Source organism: Numida meleagris, chromosome 3 (genome assembly GCF_002078875.1).
Source record: "Numida meleagris isolate 19003 breed g44 Domestic line chromosome 3, NumMel1.0, whole genome shotgun sequence".
Classification (NCBI taxonomy): domain Eukaryota; kingdom Metazoa; phylum Chordata; class Aves; order Galliformes; family Numididae; genus Numida; species Numida meleagris.
The window spans coordinates 41,408,210-41,429,160 of record NC_034411.1 but is presented as its reverse complement, the minus strand read 5'-3'; the positions used below and the strand labels follow the sequence as shown (position 1 = coordinate 41,429,160).

At 38.1% G+C, this 20,951-nt stretch overlaps 1 protein-coding gene across 11 annotated transcripts in view; it reads right to left on the bottom strand.

Annotated features, from left to right (window-relative positions):
• Positions 1-20,951, bottom strand: part of WDR27 (WD repeat domain 27) — a 141,904-nt gene that overhangs the window by 80,216 nt on the left and 40,737 nt on the right. For 3 of the 11 annotated variants that reach the window (XM_021392924.1, XM_021392920.1, XM_021392921.1), the window contains exons 21-22: positions 19,886-19,983; positions 11,008-11,106 (exon numbers count right to left, since the gene is read on the bottom strand). In XM_021392924.1, coding sequence (XP_021248599.1) covers positions 11,008-11,106; positions 19,886-19,983 — 197 coding nt within the window. Of the gene's footprint in view, positions 1-8,197; positions 9,471-11,003; positions 11,107-16,768; positions 17,664-19,885; positions 19,984-20,951 lie in introns of those variants that run through there. The other 8 variants (XM_021392925.1, XM_021392922.1, XM_021392923.1 and 5 more) reach the window with 7 other exon arrangements.

Genomic DNA, 20,951 nt, shown 5'->3' with positions numbered 1-20,951 from the left:
TTTTTTCCCGCATTGTAACTCGTATTTTGACGAGGAGGAGTGGCATCGGTACGGTGAGCCCCTATGGAATAGGGTTATTGATGACGATTGGTCGGCAAATAAACTTATGAAACCGTGGCGGGAGGTGACTGTGCCATCGGCGCCCCCTCCTCCTCCCGACTCGGAGCCCTCCATCGGAGGGGGGGAGGAGGACGAAGATGGCGCAGCAGAAATCCCCCATAAAGTTGCTACAGTTCCTGAAAAAACCTCCTTTCTGCCGCCAGTAACACCAGCGCGAGCAGGAACTGTTCCCCGCCCGGAACCCCTAGCTGAGATCGGTGGGGGGGGGGAAGCGCCGCAGTAACGTGGCGTGGTTCGTCGTTAGGAGACGATGGGAGAATTCCCCGAGTGTCATCGTACGAGGTGTTAATTGGTCAGCGATTGCGTGAGATGCTGTTGCTGGCCAAGACCTCGAGGCGCTGGGGTTAATAGGGCAAGCTTTCCCAGTACGGTTTGAACAGGGTTCGGGAGGCTTGCAGGGCGAACGTTTTCCCTTAGATTGGAAATTATTAGCACAATTACGGGCAACAGTAAATGAGACTGGGCTGCATGGGGAGCCAGCAAAGCAAATGCTAGCCTACATTTGGGGGAGTGGGGTGCTCGTGCCAGAAGACATAAAGACTATTGTCCGTATGGTAATGTCCCAGTCAGAGCAGTTATTGTGGCAAGCTCACTGGCAGCGCCTCTGTGATATGAGCGCTAATGCGCCACGTCCCCAGACAGACCCGTTGTTCGGGGTAGCCACGCAACAACTAATGGGGACAGGGTTGTTTGCCACCCCAGCCATGCAAGTTCAAATGGGGCCGGAGGTGTGTGTCGAAAGTATGCAATTAGCAATGCGGGCGATAGGAATGGTTAAGACAACTGCCCCCACTCCATCATATATGTCGTTGAAACAAGGAAGAGAGAAATCTTTTGCCAGCTTTATAGACAAGGTAACGGAAGCAATTAACCAAGGTGACGTCCCCGATTGGATGAAAGGGGCATTGCTCCGCCAGTGTGCCATGCAAAATTGCAATGTCGGTCACCTTGCCTATGGATGCCACTATTGAAACGATGTTAGAGCGTATGAGTCGTGTGCCAGTGGGACCACATGCATTCTTGGTAGAAGCCGTGCAACAGCTGGGCGATAAGTTGCTGCAAGCACAAACCCAGGTGTTTGCTGCCTTGGCCCCGCTGTCCCCGGCCAGGGATTCCAGAGGGGAGGGTCGTCCAAAGGGTCGGGGATTTATGCGGAAGGGAGGGTCACGTTAGAAAAGGCTGTAGGGTTAGTGTATGGTGCCAGTGCTGCAACTCCGCGACCAACGACACGTCTGTTTGCTGAACGGCGGGAAACAGGGACTCAAGTGTGAAGGGTTGTTGAGCAATGACAACAGTAGCAGCCCCTGCACTGAGCCCGCAGCCGGTGTGCAAGGATCAGATGGGACCATCAACCTCTTGTGACGTCCCAACCTGCTCCAGTCCCAACGATGGAGCCTCAGCCAACTGTTCCCTCTGCCCCGCCACCAGAGGAAGTACCGGCCTGGACCTGGCAACCGCAGTAGATACAACGCCTATCGATACCAAGCCTGCGGCTCTCTCCTCGACTACAGGCTCATCGACACACCAGTATGGATTGAGCCGTGGCTGTTAAAGAGGGAAAACCTGCAGCAAGTGTCCATGTTGGTCCAGGAACAGCTGGAGAGCGGACATTTAAAACCATCCACTAGCCCATGGAAAACTCCGATATTCATCATCAAGAAAAAATCTGGAAAATACCAGCTGCTTCATGCAAGCGATGGGGGCCTTACAGCCAGGCCTTCTGAATCCAGCAATGATACCACAGGACTGGCATCTTTTAATAGTGGACCTTAAGGACTGTTTCTTTACTATACACATCCATCCTGATGCCTCCACACGGATCTCCAGACTCTACATGATCCTCAGAACATTAATCCATCTGACAGTTGGCTACGGGGACTGTTCGGGGGCCTGTCCTCCTGGCTAACTACTTTAATCAAAGAGGGGTTACAACGGGTGCATGGGGTAAGATGGCTTACGCAGTCAGCCTTGTTCGTACAAAAAGAAAAAGGGGGAATTGTTGCAGGGTTAGGGTGGCCACGGATCACTTGAGCGACTGTACGAGCAAGGAAGTACTGCAGAGTGTGTGTATGGAGTAGTTCTGGGTGGATGGTCGGCAGGGCCTAGCGGTCCTTGGGTGGGGCGGAGCCCAAGGACAGAAGTATCAGGAGGTTAACTGTTGGGCACAGGGGGGGTGGTTGCTGTTTGGCTTTGTTTGTTCAACAAGTTGTAATCACCAATCAGAGGATGGGGCTGGGGTAGCCCCACCAATGGCAGTTTGCCAGGTGTAACTCAGTTTCTATATATGTTGTGAAGTACTCCATTGAAGTTGAAGCTTGTGTACTCATATTGAGATTGTCATGCTTCCAGCACCGTGTGCCGTTCGGCTCTAAATCCCTGGAAAATCCGCGGCATGTGCTAAATAAATTGACTCTTTACCTGTAGAGCTGCACTACAAATTTTTTCCTCTGTTTTCTTATATTTTGCCTTCAAAGCAACCTTATCCCCACATCTTCCAACTGCCCCCTAGTCTAATCCATGGCCATGGGCATTTGAGTCAAAATATTTACATGCTTACTCTTCTTCAGGAAAAGGAAAGAGGGGAAAGCAAGTCAATAAGAGTAACACTGAACACACAACAAAATAATTCTTTTTATCATTTCTTGCACAGAGATTGAAAAGCAGCAACAGTTGAAAGACACATCTTTTCTAAACACTGTGGTTTTCAATTAAAGCGCCTTCTTAACATATTAATCATTTAAACAGATGAATAAATAAATAAATAAGGAAATCAAAAATAAAAGACCATAGCATCTAACATACTTCATTTGACCTTCCACAAAAAGATTTCTTCTTCAGAAATTTTGCATGGAATGGCCGAAGTCATCCTTTTCCTGAGACTACTTAGTGTAATATTTCAAATGAGCTCCAGCAGATGGAAGCATTAGAGTATCCAGTGGAAAGATAAATAAGTTACTAATAAATCCAGATGTCTTTCATGAAAGTGCAAGACATTAGTCTCCTTTTGCCTCCGTTACTGCCATTACATCTGGTGCACCATTCCTTGTTACATGATACAGTTTGTCTTGCACTCTACCATTCTGTTTCACTGGGCCCACATCTCCCACTGAACTGTGTATTTTTCCTTAATCACAAGCTTAAGAAGTACCTGAAATACTTGTTCTAAAATGCAAAATAACAATCAGCCCAAAGCAGACACCCAGCATGGAAAGTTTCAGCACAAAACATTCCCAGTTACAAAGAACTGAAAACAGAATTATAGTGGAAAGTGTTAGACTAATGTAGTTACACACATCAGCGCCAACTCCACACATAATAAAATAGATTTTGCAAGTATTCTAAGAACTGATTAACACTCTTTAGTCCTGAGATATGTTACACAATAGTAGCATGGAAAATCTATTCAAGTCCATCCCCAAAATGTTGCGTATAATATGCCCTTTGAGAAACTCTGCCCTTCTAAAGCAACTTGTTGCAGAAGCTGTTTTTGGCAATTGCAAGAAATTGCCTACTACAGTAGGATCCCAGTTTCCATTTGAGTTCCTTCCATGTAACCATAAAAGTAGTAATGGTGAAAATTAATAATGAAGAACGTTATTAAAGCTTAACATTATCAAGATCAGGTCTTTCAAAACACAGGGCATGCTTTTAAATATATCAGTATACTGACAGTTATAGCTAACACAGTTAAAATTTTCCTCATTGAAGAAGATTATATAAGATCTAAACCATGAGTTTTACTTCTGTAAGTCTTCCTTCTTAGAAACTTCCAATTTATATTTTTTTCTGATTTTAGTTTCTATTTACTTAGTCAATTTTAAAGCCTCATATATATGCTTGTTTTTATTTCTATGTCTGTCGTATTTATGTAGCACCAACTATTGTTGTATTTAGGTTACTTTTATAACACACTTAGGTTTGGCAAAGTGCAGAATTATTATTGAAGATTCTGCTCTGGGAAAATTTACCTCCCCTCTAGTTACAACTAGAAGCAGAACAGTTCAAACATATCCACCCTGCAAATGACTCTTCGACTGTTGCTAGGACTGTCTTCAGTATCAACTTTAATTGCATTCCTTGTTTGTGTACTACTATTGACTGTTTGCCAAAAACACTACAAAAAGATGTAGAGGATCCCCATTCATCTGCTTAAGCATAAGAGAGAATTTCATTAGCTTTACAATGGATTGCCTCATATTAACAAATTTGCAAGCTCAATGCAATCAGCTACAAGGAAAATAGGACACACGTGATGACCTATAAGGTCATCTAGTCCAACTCCTCTGCAATGAACAGGGATATCTGCAGCTAGATCACATTGCTCGGAGCCCCCTCCAGCCTGACCTTGAAAGTCTCCAGGGTTGGGGCATCCACCACCCCTCTGGGCAACTTGTCTCAGTGCCTCACGTCCCAACTCCTCCATATACATACATCTATAGCAGAATACCTTTCTCAAAACCCTGTGCCTTCCTTCATCTGTAATCCTTTCTCTCCCATTTGTTAGTACCTAATATATTTTAGTGAAATAATGGTCTCAAGAGAGAGGCAGACAACCACATAGTTTTATCATTTACATTTTAATGATCTGGGAATGTTTTTCTCTTTACTGTTGAGATAATTTGATGTAATTTTGGACCTAATCAGATGCAGTCTGTAAGCATATTACACCACAGACACATAACATGAAAGATTTTCATGCAAATAAGATCAGAATAACTGACTGCAGTAGTAACAAATTGAGGTAGACATCTGTCTTAATGTTTCACTCAAGGAAAAAAGCACAGGAAAAATGTCATTGCTCAACTCAGTTTTATAAATCAGAACTGAGCCACAGAAAGACTAATAGGATTAATAATATATTTATGGCAGCCAAAGAATAGATCAGAAACTCCTACAGCCATGATTAGGTTAGGAAGTAGTGCAGCACAAGAGGAGAAGAGATATAGAAGAAAATAGTGCTGGCAACTCAACCTCCAAATGAGTTTTGGTGATTTGCTTTGGTCAATCTTATCTGGTTCCGTAGACTGAACACTATTAACACATAGACAGCATTCAGTTTGCTCAAGAAGCTGCTCTTCCACTTCAGACTCATTCAAAAGGAACTGAGCTGCATGATCCAAGACCAATGTGAGATACAAACCAAAACACAGAAAATGAGGAGAGATGTGCTTCAGAGAGGGTTGTGTAAAATCCTTATAAAACTGAAGAACACATCCTCACTGACTTGGTGCACTTCCTCACCCCAGATCAACAACCCCAACTCCCACATCTCTGTATTTTTTAATTACTTTAAGTGATGGAAGTGTTAAATATGTCAATAATTAAATTTATGTAGACTTTTCAAAATAATTTATGTATCCAGACTGTCATCCAGTATTTAAATGCCACACATTTATATAATGTCATCATAAAACAGTTGAGGTGTTGATCAAACTGGTTTACCTCCTGCATCAAAATTCTTCAGTACTAAGACAGGCTTTTATAGTCAGCAAAGCATCATTAAAAAAAGAACATCATCTGAAGTGCTGCTTAAACAATAATAGCAATTCAATTATAAAAAGTAATACATTTAAATATTGTTAAAAGATTAAGGGAGTAAAACTCCATGAAATCATGTATATTCCATTAGAAAAAGTACTTTGGAATCCATTTCCACCTTGCCAATGCCACTTCTCTTTTCCAGCCTACACCTCAAAATTTTATTTCACAGATAACCAATTACACCTTCTGAGGGTCAGATAAACAAGCTGAATGTTCTGGCATCACTATGTGAACTTCATTCAACTGATCTTCAAAGAGCAGAGATGCTTACAGTAAGAAGGTTAAAAGCTATGTGAAATGACTGGCATGCGTTTCTCAACAAGCAAAAGCAAGACATATTGTGCTAGTCATTGTATAGACATGACATAGGAATGGTAGTTAAAAAAGAGAAATACTTTAAATACAGTGTTGTTTAAATATTTTGATAAAATCATTTCAAATACTATGAAAATTCAAAATTTGAATTCCAGACCTTAGCATAATATTTTTTGAAATTTTCTTAAAATGCTTGCTTGAGATTTCTGAACAACAGATGAAGAATCAAGATACCACCAGAAGTAGCTAATGTACTAACCAGGCTTGGGTTTTTTTGGTTTTTTTTTTTTTTAGTTTTTGACAATATATTTTTCAGATGCAAAAAATATATATTTTTTTAAATTCCCAAATGATAGTTCTTCAAACCAGTAGGAATTTGAATGTTTAGAATATATTATAATCCTCTTTCAGCCTGTAGAAGAACGTAGGTGCAGAAGATACTGATGGATTTACTAAATAAAAAAATTTGTTTCACGCTAGGCAATTCTTTCCCTCAGTATAATAAAGCACAGGTTGTCCGAAGTCAAAATATACAATAAAATGTAGTAGCAATAGAAGTCTGACTTAAAAGAACATTTCCATTTTGTTAGTATTGTAACTAGCAAATTTGTATCCTTGTACTCCACAAGGAGGACTTCCCTTCCTGCATGGGAATATATGAAGCCCTGAAGTAGGTGTGCACAAAATGACTTGCTAAAGTTCAAACAAGAAGTTTCAAACACCCAAGCACCTTTCTTCTCATAAAGAATTTTTTAAGAAATCAGCAAGGAACAGTCCTTCGAACTTTGCTAAAGCAAAAATGTGTTTCCCTACACTTGAATAAAACATTATCAAAATGTCAGTACACAGTGAGATGTTCAATCAAAGGAATGCTAGGAAAAATAAGGAAAAAACTTAAAATATTTAAGCTACTTCAAATGGTAAAGCTCCTTTCATTACGTCTTCTCAAGGCCAAAATATATGTGACCAAGTAGATGATGACTTTAACAGATAGCAGCACTGCTTTTTTAATGTATTTCTGAGGGACAAAAAAATAAATATTTTAAATGTCACATATCTTGATATAGTTAAAAAATAAAATTGTTACATAATTCCCCTTTTTTCATTCTCATCAAAGAATTCATTAATATAATCCAATATGAAAAGTCACAAAAGATTATCTGATTTTAGGTGGTGAATTTTATGACTAAGTAAATATCTGGCAATAAAACATTAACTATATTGCTCAGTACATCTAAAATTCTATGTGGAATATCAACCTTTGTAACTGTTTAGAACTGTTAACTACAAGCAATTTGTGTTATGCCAGATGCAGAATTTTGTACCAGAAAACAACTTAGTAAGTACAACCATGTCGACGACTCATAGGCTTACAGAACGCTTCGGATATGACCCCTGACTAGCATGTAATCAGCATCATAAAACCAATATTGCACAAATGCTAACATTCAGGAATTCTGCAAGTAGTTAGGATTGATGTATAAGTATCAAATCAACATACCCTGTCTCCTGTTCCTTCTTTCACTGTTGATGTCCTTCTGGAGATGGAAAAAACTTTACTACCTCTGACCGGTGCCTTCACATTTCTGGAGGCCTAAACTTAATCTCAGATTTAGAACATGCTTCAAAGGCATCACTACAGGTAAAATCCTGCACTTCAGTAAAAAGCTTAAATAAAATGGAAGACAACTTCATACAATACCCTTGCATTTTTGTTATTGATATAGCAACCTCTTATGCTGAAAAAAAACTCTGGGTTTTCAATATGGGTCAGTCAGTGTGAACTGCAATCTCAGGCTGTGTGACTTGACATGGAAACAGACTTTTAAATTAGCAAATTGCATTTTAGCAGTGGGGCAAAATGTGCCACTAATGTCTACAGTTCAAAGAGGAAAAAAAAAAATACTCTGAAAACAATTCACGACCCAGACTGTCATTACTGCATTCCCTATTTCATTCCTGGGAATGTGGAATTTATTCAGAGAGCCTCAAGGTTTAAAAAAAAAAAACAACAACAACAAAAAAGAGAAAAAGAACCTAATTAGTCATGAAGTAAAACAGCTAACCAGGACTACACTGAACACAGGAAAATTTCTATTTTGAAAAGAAGCATTTCAGGCTTTTCAAATATTTTTATCCTTTTAGAAAAGTATTTAATTGATCAGATAATTTTTAGGTAAACATTTTTGTACAGAGACCAGGAAAATGGACATCTAAACCCAACAGTAAAATTTCTCTAACATCCTTGGCACTATTCCTTGATAGTAAGAAACTGTCCACTTGTTAAAGAGCCAGAAATTATATCAAAAAGAGTCAACCCACCTCTTGCAGCCTTAGACTATTTAAGATGAAGACAGGAACCGATACTACAAATGCGAGCTTTCTAGATCTTTTAAATCACTATGAATTGTGGAAAGGCTTATCGCAGTTCAAAACCAGGATACTGTGGGTACCTGCTTTGATCAGACTGTAGGGTCCTCCACAGTTCTTGGTAAAGGTTCTTTTCATGTTGGAGTAGCCAGGTATGGGAACACTTGCAACACATGACTTACAGTATGTACACACACAAAAGTAGTTCACATGAAAATAAGAGGTCACTTTAGCCAAACAGAAGCTATACTAATCAGTTCTATTATCATATAGGCAGTATACTTCATAACAGAGTAAAAGGCAGACAGAATTTGCAACTCGTTTATAATAACATTTTTCAGTCTTCTGACTGTAAGAATTTGGTTTTGATTTTATTGTTAATGAATGCAGCCAGCACATATTTCTCTCTAACAAACGCGTTACACATTGTAAAATACAAAAGGCATTTTGAGATTAATATTTCTCAATTACATCCCAGAGCTTCCCCTTCTAACTTAAAAATCAATCATATTTGTTAACCATGTGATGCAAGCACTGCTCATGATAAATTAAACTCCAAGATGATTGAGATGTAGTTACTGGTCAGTGGAAAGTTACATTTCATTATTTAGGAATAACCAAATAACCTTTTACCCGCACTAATACATTTTTGCAGCTTTTAAAATTCCAATGGACATTCACTCATTGAATATTATCTGCAAAAATATCTGGATTCTTGGTATTCTTAAAACTGTTCCAGTTGCACATCAGTCCATTTGTCAGAATGTTACTAGTTTAACAATATGAATTGACTATTCTCTGTCATGTTCAATTTCATTTTTCAAAAGGAAATAAAAAAGTATCTTCAGTTAAAATGTTTCAAAGAGAGGTCTACAAACGTCCCTAAACTATATTTTGTCCTAACAGTATGGCTGTAGCAAGTTTTTACCAAGTTTCTCAGAATCTGAAACTTGACTTAGTTTTCCTGAGGGGACAGAAAGAACAATGAAAGATCTCTATGGACATGTGATGCAAATTATGCAAAATTCCAACCCAGGAGCCACACCAAAACGTATTGACTGGCGCTGTGCCCACCAGGGACTACATGCCAACTGGAGCAGGATGCAATCTAGCCGTTCAGCTTCCTATAATGAGCAACCAATTGTCAAGAATTTGGAGTAAGGGTAAAATCATGCTCTATGAATTTATTTTCCATCAGCAGCATTTCTAAACAAAAGCTTTATTGCAAAAGAGAAAAGGTTTTACAACTACATCTCTTTTTATACTATTCATACTCAACCTTAATTAGAATCTCAACCAAACATATAACATGTCATGCCTTGAAATCAGTATTAGATATGTTTCATTTTACAGACAAACTAAAAGCTTCTGCTCTGTATTTGTATCCTCAAATGCAAATTACCAGAAACTTAAAAATATATCTTATCATGGAAACCATGAGAATATACTAGCTGTTGCCAAACCTCCAGCAATCTGCCAATAAAACCTCTATCCTTCACACATGACTGGAGCCAGTATTTCAAAACCAGCTAGAACAGTAAATTCCAGTTGCTCTGAATTTCAAGCTGACCAGAAACCTTTTGTCATATTCTTAATGAGTCACCTAGAAAGACCTAGAAGTCAGACAGCTTTCCTAACCAACTGATTTGGAATAATGTATTTATAAAGAACCTAACCCCATACACTGGGAGCAGCCCAGTTTCAGCTACAAGCTAGCACGTATCTATCCCTTAGTAAACACCAGGGAAAACAGTAAGTATCCTGCGTTGCTGGCTCAAAAAGTTAAAATTCTGTGCAAACTCAAAAGGTAGCAATACACTTTTCCTCAAGACTCTTTGCTAAGTGTAACTAATCTAAATGTAGTAGATACTGAGTGAGAAAAGAACTTGTCTGCAAGGGACATGCAAAGTTTCTAAACACAGGTGATGGTCTTTTCATTTTGTATTCAGTGTTCCTACAAAACCAGCAATGAAAGCTTCATCACCCTGTTTTTGAAAGACTAGTTAATCATGATAATCACTGAATCATAGAATGGCTTGGGTTGGAAGGAAGTTCAAGGTTCATTAAGTTCCAATCCCCCTGACGCAGGCAGGGCCACCAACCTCCACATCTAATACTAGACCAGGCTGCCCAGAGCCCCATCCAACCTGGTCTTCAACACCTCCAGGGACAGGGCATCCACAGCCTCTTTGGGCAACCTGTTCCAGCACCTCACCCCTCTCAAAGTGAAGAACTTCTCCCTGATATCTAAATAAACTGATATCCAGATAAATTGATGTGTAGTTGCTACATAGTTCCTATGGGCAAATACATACATACTACATATACCATGTAAAGCTGCATTACAGAGGATATCATTCTCTTCATCTTTGATGGCATGTGACAACTGATAGTCAAGTACTGTGAAAACGTTCAGAAATTAGCTCTTAACAATTACTATGAGTGACAAAATTTGATTATTTCTCACACAAATTAAAGAAAATAAACATCGGGAATCAAATGTTAGTGCTACATAGTAATTAAGCATATAAAAATGCAAGAGACCTCAGTTTTGTACATTAAGCCAAATCTTCAGAATATGCATGAAAGGAATAAATTGTGTACAATACAAGAAGCTCCTGTAGTTTTGGAGGAAAATAAACAAAAACATTACTTACGCACTTGTCATCTGATCCACTGGCTATAAACTGCCCACAAGGAGATACTGCAATTCCACATGGGTAGGAACGACTACCATGGCCTTCAAATCGACGTTCACACCTTCAGAGAAGTTTCAGAAAGACTTATTAATAAAAAAAATAAAAACTTGTTCTTTCACTGCCATTTTCATGAAATTCTGCTGAAGTCTCATCCATTTTTCTTAGTCAGATTTAACCAAGGAAAATGCACTAATTAAGTTATAAATATCTGTCGTAGGATTTTTGAAAACTGAAAGGCATTAAAAAGTATCACTGAATAAAAATAAAAATGAGCACACAACACTACAAGACAATGCCCAAGCCCATGCTTTGGCCTTGTTTAGTTTGCAAAGGCAGAAACATCATTAGCATTTAGAAATGATACCTGCCATTAAACTACCATAGAACCATATGATAGAATGGCTTAGGTTGGAATCAACCTTAGACATCATCCAGTTCCAACCTCCCTGCTGTGGGCAGGACTGCCACCCACCAGCTCAGGCTGCCTAGGGCCCTATCCAACCTGGCCTTGAATGCCTTCAGAGATGAGGCATCCACAGCTTCTCTGGGCAGCATATTCAGTGCCTCACCACCCTATCTCAGCAAGGGAGTACAAACCAACACTGCTTGAAGCATAGAGTGTTTATGTAAAAGCCTGAATATCAAATCTGGATATTTAATTTGTGTTGCTGTATTTACATTCCTACTCCATGCATTAGTTTATTGCATCCTGTAAAATCAATAAACAAATGACATTCCAAAATTATAAAAATATCTACAGTACAACTGTAGGTAACTCCTTACTTGTCTGTATTAGTATAGTATAAAGGAAGGAATGCATTTAAATTTAACAGAAGGAACTAATTCGCTGTTTTTAGTATTAATATTGCAAGATAGCATTCCACTTAAAGCTTCAATCGCATTCAGAATGATTATTTACAAATGTGTGCCTCATTTTAAAGTTTAATTAAATAAGTGACTTTTCACACTATCTGTGTGTGATAAGTAAGGGGGAATGATTTTAAACTAAAAGAGAGGAGATTTAAAATAGATATTATTAGGAGATTTTTTACTCAGAGAGTGGTGAGGCACTGGCACAGGCTGCCTAAAGAAGCTGTGGATGACCCATCCCTGGGGGTGTTAAAGACCAGGTTGGATGGGGCCCTGGGCAGCCTGAGCTGGTGGGGGATAGCCCTGCCTATGGCAGGTGTTGGGATGGGTGAGCTTTAGAATTCTGTTCCAACCCAAGCCATTCTATGATTCTACACCTACAAGAAGTTACCACTTCAAAACTGACATAATAATTTGCATTATTCTTTTGCCTTTCTTACGAATGCTATCACACAACCTTTTGCCATACAAAACAAATGTTTTGCCATCACTCAGCTGACACACACTCTTCATGTACGCTAAGTCAAGGAACAAAACTGAAAGAGTAAAAATCTCCTGCCAACACTTGTGATACACAATTTTCCCTGGCCAGTAACATCAAGAACACTGTGTTAATTCAATTGACTGAACTTGCTTCCAGAAATGTCTATGTTTTTAAACCATTTTGTTCTTTTTCAGATGTATATATATCTGAATGCCAAGTTGATCTTGTTTACCTACATGAAACAGACAAACTTGAATAAAAACGTTACTGTGTGACTGATTCAATGGATACTACTTAATAAAGCAGACTTTATAAAAAGAATATTTTTGAATGAATGAAAATGCATCATTTTATAGAGCTTAACTCTCAGAGAGTATATAGTTGGTTGAACCTCTGTATAAAAAAAAAAGATACTGATTTCAATAGACTTTTTGAGTATAGAGTAACCAGATCTTTCACCTCAGGCTACTTCTAATACAATACTGATGCAAACAGCACAATTTAAGAGAATAATACAGTTTAAAAAAGTAGTAAATTACAAAGATACTCAATTACTGTGACTACTACATTAAAACATTCTTCCACTTCAGTTTCCACATAACTCTTGGGTTAATGTTCAGAGACTTTCAAAAACTAATGGATGCCATTGAATAACCTGCCTCTATTCAAGCTTCCCATTGTCAGTAAAGGAAATCATCAGCTACCTCAGGCTTCTCTCAAAAGCAGCGCTCTATCATATAAGAATCCAAAGGTTAGGTAACATAGAACAAGTAGCAAAATACACATTTAAATTACACATTCAAAGAGAAAAATGAATGATATTCATATTTTCTGTCACTCATGAACATGCCTTCAGAATCACCTTACTTCTTTAGGTAGACCATAGCCATGAGGATTAGCTCCCAAAGTTTAATCTCTCATTCCATAAGCACTAATTTCCCTAATGAACTGCTTCTTTTTTCACAGAAACGCCTACAGAAAAATCACTGATTACTTATTTGCAAAAGAATTTGACTCCTCTGCAGCTACATCCAATGACTCAATTCTCTACTTATGAATGGATTCATAAGAAATAACACAATTCCAAAACTTCCACTGATCTTTTCCTGCTACGCTACAGCAGTGTAGAACAAAGGCTGTCAAAGGACAGTACAACTTTTTGCTCTTGCTAGTACAGCCACAGTAGTAACTAACAACCTGGATTCCATTTCCTTAGTTGTTCCCCATTACAATCAGGTTGTATGTTATTACAAGTACAGTTGCTATCCCAACCCCTCAAAATTCTGCTCTAAGATGACATTTCAAAAAAGTGATTCCAGTTAAACTTTCCACACAATCTGGCAGAAATTTTGCTATGCTATCTGTTTTCTCCAGATATCTCCAGGTACTACAGTGATGAAAAGAAGTGAAAAAAATAAGCCTTTAAAAAATAGCTGCTATTACATGCACAATTTTAGCTTATTCTAGGAGTTCTCTTATTTCAGCCATTATTTTCCTCCAGTTGTGTTAAGTGGCAACAGGTGGTGATCAAACTTACTTCGGATATTGCAAGCTTTCCTTGGCCAACTGGCATGCTGTCCCAGCCTCCTAAGAATAAATCCCTGGTCAGAACTTTTCAGGGGTTACCATGGCAAACATCTGGTAATTGCATGGGACAGCAAATAGCCAAGTTTTCTCTATGTTTTCCAATGTACAGCTTTTAGACTACTTTCAAAAAAAAATGCATCTTATATCACAAATAACTTGTAGAATATTGGGGAAAAAAAGTAAATATTTTTCTGTCTTTTAAAGAGAAAGATACCAAAATAGTACATATCATGATATATCAGGGAATATATAAATGAGTCTATTTCATTCTCATTGCTGCATTCAGAATAAACTTGATAGTAGTCCAGAGCTTTCTTTATTTTAAACCACCTCATCTTTTACTCTATTACTTTTGTCCCTGCACTCTGCTACTTGCTCAGAGAACCTGCAACACCAGCAGATTCATTGAGATGCTATGAATATCCAAGTATAACCTGACAGGAGTAGCAGCTACCTTGGATATTCTGTACATGTGGATTTCATTCAAAACACATACTGAACTCTTCATATAGGAGCTCAGCATGCTTTCAGCAACAGCATGATGCAGGGACCACACATTTCCCATCCTGTATGCCTTGATGCAACCTCAATCCCAAACTTGGAGGAACTCCAGTCACTACTTATCCCTTTTTCCTTTGTTATCCTCAGATAACACTAGAATCTTTGGGAAGAAGAAAAAAATATATATATGAGAAATCATGAGATCCTCATGTTCAGAAGAGACTAAGTAGTAAAAGAATTAGAAGTATTCTTGTTCTGAATATGTGTTTTTTTGTATCTCGCTCCGGATGCCATGCAGTTAGTGCACACTAGAGACAGAAACAAAATTTTCTGAAAATTGAAAGTAATTCATTCAAGTTGCATGTCTGACCCTAATGCTCTCAAGGCGTAATTGCTAGAAAATGTATGAGATGAGTTCCATGTGCCTGCAAGAATTCCACCAAAACACGCTGCCAAGAGAGCTTATGATCTAGTTGCACAAGATCATAATACAATTTGGAGATATTACTTTCATGTCAAAAGCTGTCTTGTGTAAAGAACTGGCAAATCTTTTCAGAGGTGAAACTGATTTTCTCTCGGATCTTCTAAAGTATTATCATGAATGCAAGTAATCTGCAAGAGAAATTCAGTATGTCCAAATAATCTAATATTCTTCAAAAATCTTCACTGTGGTCCCATGAGTGCACATTGCCTTTTTCCAGGAGATAAGGAATGACTGCTCCAGCACCAAACACAGACCAGCTGAACTTCTATTCCTTAACCAGAGTGAGCCAGAGGCAGACTGCTGCTGCCACCAAAGGCATTAGTTGTGGTGGGGCCTGGAGGCTCCTCACAATATGTTACTTCTGACAGTTTCAGTGGTGACAAAAGTAATCTAGTAGCTGTTGTAGCTACCTTCCCAAATACAGCGCAGTAGCAGCCCAGTCCCCTAAACAGGGCGATAACTTTTCTGTTCTCTCCCCACCTCTGCATAGGAAATGAGCACATCTGACAGAACAGCACTACTCAGTCTCTGGATTAATTCCCAATTTCATCTGTCCTTTTCCATCCTGCTTTCAAATTACACATCACAGCAGTTGTCCCAGCAAGTTCTCCATTCTATATATCTCTGTGGCAAGTAGAGAAGAAAAAGTGCCGGTTTTTATAGAATTATCGAATGGTTGAGAGTAGAAGGAACCTCCAGAAGTCATCTGATCCAACTCAACTGCTTAAGCAGGAGCACATACAACCAGTGTCACAGGACCACATCCAGGAGGCTTTCAAGCATCTCCAAGAAGGGAGACCTCACAGAGCGTCTGGGCAACCTGCCACAGTGCTTCGTCACACTCACAGTAAAAGGGTTTTTAGAGGGAACACCCTGTGCCCATTACCTCTTGTCCTGTCATGAGACACCACTGACAAGAGCCTGGATCCACCTTCACTAAAGTCTCCTTTCAAGTGTTTATGCTCATTGATGAGATCCCCCTCAATCCTTGTCTCCTCTAGGTTGAGCAGTCTCAACTCTCTCAGTCTTTCTGCATAGGAGAAAGACTACAGTCCCTTTACCACTTTTGTCACACTACATTGGATTCTCCCTAGAAGCTCCATATCTCTCTTGTAATAGAGAGACCAGATTTTTGCCCTGATTTATCTCATATTCTTCCTAATACTAAGTGTCTTGAATTAAGAAGTCTGCTCTGTTGTTACAGGTGTACCACTTGGAATGAAACACGAAAGGAAAACTGCAAACAGCTGCAGAAATTTGGACAGCTGATTTTTCCCCAGTATGAGCCAGTCATGAAGAGTACTCATGAAATTTTGATGGTGAATGTGAGCTTATGATACAAGTTCATTGTCAATAAATCAGATATTTACAGAAGTGCAGAGGTGGTTGAATTGGTGGTTTCCTCCTAACATCACAAATGGAAGAAACTTTCTTTAGATAATTCTGGGTGATATAATAATTACAATAACCTGTAAGCAGGAAGAAACAAAAAAAAGTGAAGGGTAAGACAGAAGTAAGAACTGTCACATGAAACTTAAATGTGAAACATAAGGAATCTGCTGGTATTTAGTCTAGTCTGATATTAGCGGTTGTATTGTGTAAGGGAATAGGATTTTCCTTAATTTTTTAAGTTTCTATGTTTTAAATGTTGATTTTACAGCAATGAGATGCAGAAATCTGTCTCTCACCACTCTGTGTCTTCATGAAACACAGCAGTCACTAAGAACAGACAAGACTGGTGCATAAAGCTTAATCTATACTTGGACCTGCCAACTGTTTTAATTCCAATACAGACTTAAAGATGAACATTAAATGGTAAAGGCAACAGGTACAGGCACATGAATCAGTGCTAGACTCTGACTTCAAGGGAAGTCGTAATGCTTCTGAAATAAATTCATCAGAAGGAGATAAAAGGGTAAAGATGATAAAAGGGTAAAGTTTGTGTCTTACGGGCAATTAAGAGTCTACATTTCATCATAAAGAGGACTTAAACTCTTTCAAAAAATTTAAGTGTGCCAACTCGTCGTCATCAAATGTTTGTCTGACTCTTGGCAATCCTTTAGCTAGTAACTCTACAATTCTTCTCAATTAAACTGAGGTATAATCAGAGTCTAACTTCTGTGTTCACTGCATCTAACTTAGACTATAGATAAGTAATTTCACTTTCCCTCCATCTAGCTATTCTTTGTACACAAGACAGACTTAGTATGCTTTCCAAAGCTGATCAAAAGTCTTATCTTACCCCATTACATGGATTTATAAAGCCTAATATAGTAGCCTCATTATAGTAACCTGGAAGAATAGTAGCCAAAAGTTGGTGGTTCTTCCAAAAAGATCGAACCTCACTTCCCTAGTTCTTCATGTTGTTTTCTAGACTGTCTGGAGCTTTTCTTAGCTATCATTATAAATGAGGAGGAGAATGCAGGAAAAATATAAAAACGTTCACAATCTTCAGATATAACTTTAAAAATCCATGCATTTAAAAGCAAATGAAGCAAGAGTCTGAGCAAGTCCAAACATCACTAGTAGTGTCCAAGATTCTCTCATTTATTGGCAAGATGACCTGGCTGCGTGAGGTTGGCTGGCAACATCAGAAAGTTAAAATGCCTTTTCTTGTACCACCTTCAGAGGAACTCGTAAGACTTTCTGGCACTCTCTGAAGCAGCCCTGGAATGCTTCCAAACCACCAGTACTGAAAGAGACAGATGGATTCACAGCTTTATCCAGTAAAGACGATGAAGTTGAAGGTGCAAAAATACTCTCACCAACTTCGAGACCAGAAAAAAGATAAAATAAATGAATTTCCACAGTAAGAAAAAATAGTTTGATAATTCAGACTGAGTGGAAAAAAATCTTGCAAAACCCAATAAAAATAGTAAAGAAAAAACTTAATATGTTCAAAGCCTATAAAGCTGTAGGTCAGAATGAAACAACTGAAGATTTTCACTAATCGAGGTTTAAAAACCAAACCTGAGTATTCTATGATTCCTCAGTCAATTATGATTAAAGCAATGCATACCAGCAATTCATGTCAGAATAATAAGTGAGAATAAGAAAAAGGAACCAAAAGAAAAAAGGCAGTAAGATTAAACTAAATTAAAACAGTTTTCAACGTGGTTACCCGAACATTTAAAACAAAAATCAACTAAATAAAGTCAAGATCTTGAAGTTAATGTTGCTACTCACAATGTTGCAAATAGTACAAATCAGAAGGTGGAGTTATCTTTTCTATATATCAAGAATACTGGAAAAAGATTTCAGTGAACAAACCTTATTCTGGCAAACCCAAAGCAGAAAAAAAAAGTCATTCCAGAGGGACCATTCAAAACACAGTAATAGCAGATGCACTAACTGCACAATTCAACAACAATAAGAGATTAAAGGAATGGGCCCAGCATAAGATTGTTTAGGAACTAATCTCTTTTGTACGTGCAAGTGATTGGACAAGATCTATAAACAAAAAAGCAAGAATTTTTCAATATTTTTAACTGTATAGTAGACCTAACACTTCAGTGGAGAACTTTTCCAAGTTCAGATAGAGCTTTCCAAACTCAGACATTTTGAAATTATTTATGTGTAAAACACCTGGTGAACACATTAGGAAAAAGTGAACAGCTTTCTTCCTTATGAGAACTCATGAATAGATTTTAAAAATACAGAAGATTCAGTCTCTGGCCAGAGGAATGAGAGAAAATTTCATTTTTAAAAGTTGTTGAGTTGCCTACCTCAAGAAAGTTACAAGCAAGATAAGTGATTTATTTTCTCTATTTCTTCTCTACAATGGTTACTATCATTGATCACTGTATAACGTGAAACAAACACACATATATACACAATACCCAATGAGGGTAAAAATAAGGATCATTAAAAAAGATTAGTCAAGTTCTTAAAGTTTGACTAACAGAACTCAGCAGACACTAAAATATACTGACTTTGCCAAATTAAATATGAAGCAAGAACATACATAAATTATTCCTCCCTTCCCAGGACCTATTCATTTAATTGATTACCCAGATTTTACACTTTAACTATTTTACCATTCACCTGCTCTACGCATAAGTATTTTGAAATGAAGAGACAGATAAGTGATCTGTGAAAAGCTCTTTACTTTCTCATTACTCTTCTAGGAACAGAGTTAGGGCAGCTTATTAGAAAAACATACAAAGGTAACAGATTCCAACCTCCGCATTCTCTAGTTTCATTATTTTCTGACATTCAGTACAGGTAATACAGCAATGTTTTGGCAAGAACACATGTGCCCCCTATAGGTTTAATACATTTTCACCACAGAAACATGAAAATAATTGAAACAATCATTAAGCATTTCCTAAACAGAAAATTCAACAGCAGAAAAAATATTTAATTCCTTCAATGTTTACATACAGTGAATATGAATTATTCTTCAATATTTGAGCATCTTCCCCATCCAAATCCTTTTTAAGTACAATTTTTAACCTGTATAAAGAGTTTGTCTTAAGTATTTCCTTTACTGTGTAATGTTCCCTATCCACCACTCTTCCTCTGTCCCATAGCTTTCCCAAGTACAACATTATAAGTTTTTCATCTTATTCTGAGTTTAACATATTATGCATATTTATACAACTATATATGATTTATAATAATGTTACAATCACATTTGTATTTTAAAAGCTGGCTCGTAAATGTTATCTTCTTTAGCAGTAATATATGCGGTTTTGGAAATACCATTAGTATCCTGTTCAATATACTATTTTACATATACATTTAGAGATCAAGGTGGGTAAGGCATAGGTGATAAATCTTGATTGTTTAATGATTTACACATAAGTAACTACAGCTGAGGAATCAAAGGGTAAAATCTACAGATCTGATTCCACAGCAAGTATGATAACCAAAGAATGCCTTTTTATTCCAAGGTACCTAATTCAGCCTTACTTGAGAGTTCTTAAGTCCCAAAGTTTGATGCCATCACCTACAGCTGTGGTCATGAAAAGGTTGTAAGCTTCAGGTTTCTGAGTGCTGAATACTGACCCCTGTAAATATTAAAATTAATCTTAAATAACAGTTATTATGGTACTAACAATTAGTTCATTCAAGAACAAATATTACATATTTTATTAGATCATGGGACAGAAAGCTTTTCTGTACAAACACAAAGGAGTACAGAGGACCACTGGCACATGGATAAACCCCTACAACCCCATTAGAAAAATGTAGTGTTGCCTCAACTTCTCTCCAGGACAGCCATGAGCCCTTTGATCCATGGGTGACACCTACCAAAATGAGTCAAAGCGACTCTCTGGGTCACCACACAGACTGACAGGGATAATTGCCTATAGGTTTGGGGTTAACTGTGGAAGTAGGGTAAAAAAATTTTGTGATTGCACAAGACTTCATGAGCCTATGTGTCCTGGAGTATGTGAGGGCCTGGGTACCAGCAACTGGAGCAGGAGGCCTGTTGATCTAGGTACCAGCAGCTGGACAGATTGGAAGGAGTGAAATTAAATGCCAGCAGCTGAAGTTGGACCACAGGTAATAACAGCCAAGGGTCTACAAGCAGCTTGGGCAATTAAGGATACATAAGGAAGCATGTGAACACTTCAAGCTGCACTAACCAGCAAGCAGGTGAAGTAGCTTGGGATCCAGGTATGTGTACATGTCAGGGAGAGAAGAACTTAGAGGTCACTACAAGACCACAGCCAACTAACTCAAGTGTTCAAGATTTTCTTGCTACTGAAGGACAAAAAAAAAGCATACCAGGCAGTAGTATTGGTCAACAGCATTTCAAGGAATTTTCATGCCATCAAGAACTAAATATTCTACATCTTCTAGACATGCCAAAATATTGATCAGCTACCAAAAATGTGAAATAGCCCATGGCCATTCATTAGCAAATCATAAATTCTAAGAGAGTGTAAAATTTGTAGAATGACTAATCAATTTTATTTTCACAGTAAAGAAAACTAAGATATGCAAAGAAAGGAGGAAATAATTTAACAAC